The 2,253-nt window shown below is 28.9% G+C and overlaps 1 protein-coding gene across 1 annotated transcript; it reads left to right on the top strand.

Annotated features, from left to right (window-relative positions):
* On the top strand, positions 1-2,253 carry OCT59_006371 (uncharacterized protein). Its single transcript, XM_025313890.2, has 6 exons — positions 1-125; positions 548-880; positions 972-1,311; positions 1,389-1,483; positions 1,578-1,677; positions 1,764-2,253. Exons 1-6 carry the CDS (start codon positions 63-65, stop codon positions 1,778-1,780), a joined length of 948 nt encoding a protein of 315 aa, XP_025186396.1. The 5' UTR covers positions 1-62; the 3' UTR covers positions 1,781-2,253.

Below are 2,253 nucleotides of genomic sequence, written 5' to 3'. Positions count from 1 at the left end.
GTCCTTCACTCATAAAACAAAAAAAAAAATTCATAAATTTAATAGTAACTAACTCTATAAAGATGGCCTATAAATTTGTTGAGAAAAAAGTTGGCATAATTGGATGTCCTTTCAACGGGGGGCAAGTGAGTATATATTAACTTTCATTTTATCTTTTAGTCAGTGAAAAGTTCTCAACCGGGGGGTCGTTATAAATCGAAAAAAAAAAAATTAAAAATTCAATTTGAAAAAAAAAAAATTTTTTTCGAATCAAGATAACATATCGCTATATCTGATACACGAAAAAAAAATTTGGAATATCCTTACCTTAAAAACGTGAAATATGCATTACAACTGGAAATTACTTGCAAAAATTTTTGTACTCGGTTTAAATAGGAATTTTCATTTTACTTTGCATTAATAACCCCCTTAAAATACCCCCCTAAATAATATTACACAAAATGATACCCCCCGAATTTAGTTAGTATTACCGGTACCAAAAATTACCCGGCAAAATAATATGTCTACGTTACGTTTTTCTAATGCACACACATTTTTTTATCAATAGCATAGAAACATGGGAGTTGAGAGAGGTCCAAAGAGATTGATGGAATACGGATTAATAGAACAACTTGAAGAATTAGAATGGTCAGTGGAATTTGACGGACATCATAAACTTAATGAACTACGCCCTTCTGAAGACCCAAATATAGGGAAGCTAAAGAAGCCTCTCTATGTTTCAAGGGTAGCTGAAACTGTATCCAAAGCTGTTGAATCGCATCTTAAGAGAAAACAAGTAGCGTTAACTCTTGGTGGCGATCACAGTCTCGCATTAGGCACAGTTTCGGGAACTTTATCAGTTTATCCTGATGCTTGTCTTATCTGGGTGGATGCCCATGCCGTAAGTTAAAAATAAATTTTTTGCATTATATGTTGCATTGCCATATAATCATAAATTAATATTTGAATAAAAATTCGTTCCAAATTTTTAGGATATCAACACTCCTGAAACTACAAAGTCTGGCAATCTTCATGGTTGTCCGGTATCATTTTTATTGGGTATCGCAGGAAAAGTACCAGGATTCGAATGGATTAACAAGATTCTTAGTCCGGATAGAATTGTGTATATTGGACTTCGAGATGTTGAGGCATCAGAGAAAAAAATCTTGAAACAATTAGGAATCAAGGCATTCTCAATGCATGAAGTAGACAAATATGGAATTGGAAAAGTAGTAGAAATGGCTCTTGATGCGGTGAATCCTAAGAGAGACCTTCCAATCCATTTAAGCTTTGATGTTGATGCACTTGATCCTACTGTTGCTCCAAGTACAGGTAATTATTATTACTATTATTATTCGTTAAATAATAAAAATTAGCTTTTTTTCTAACTTTTCTTTTTTTTTTTATAGGTACACCTGTTCGCGGTGGTTTGACCTTTAGAGAAGGACATTACATCTGCGAAGCTATTCATGATACAGGATGTGTTGTTGCAGTTGACATTATGGTAAATCTACATGATTGATAATATGATAATTTCTTGTGATTTATTATATTATTACTAACAAAATTATGAAACGTATATTTATTGACTTTTACAGGAAGTAGCAATTCCTGATCCTGAAATCTTCCCTGACATTGATGAAACACAAATATTCGCAACCGTAACGGTTGGACTATCTTTAATTCGATGTTGTTTCGGTAATTATTTTTTTTTCCTATGTAATTATATTATTTTTATTATTATTTAAAGATATTTAAAAATAATTTTTTTTTATTTATAATAGGTGAAACTTTGTTATAAAGGATTTCTTTCGTCGATCGATTTATACAGCAGAATACTAGAAAGATTTTATATAATATATATATATATTTATTTATATATATATTATATATATATAATTTTTTTTTATTCCTTTTTTTTTTAAAGAAAAAAAAGGTTCCTTACTTTAATAAAAATAGAATTGTAAACCAAACGAACATTTGTCAACATTTGTCAACATTTGTCATACCATTTGCAAAAATTTTATCAAGTACATTTGGGCGAAACTATACTTAACAATATTACTATATTAGATCTTAGTAATTAGAAAATATTAAGTAATTTGCGTTTTTCATGCAACTTACATATTAATATACACAACTGTGTATAAAATTTATTACTCCCCACTTAATTAATACAAACTTAATTATAATATTTTTTTTTTCTTTTTTTTTTATATAATTTTTTTAAATATTAATAAAATAAATGATTTTACTAAATCACATATTTTACGC

Source organism: Rhizophagus irregularis, chromosome 14 (genome assembly GCF_026210795.1).
Source record: "Rhizophagus irregularis chromosome 14, complete sequence".
NCBI lineage: Eukaryota > Fungi > Glomeromycota > Glomeromycetes > Glomerales > Glomeraceae > Rhizophagus > Rhizophagus irregularis.
Note: the sequence above shows the minus strand (reverse complement) of the source record. Positions and strands in the feature narration are given on the sequence as shown.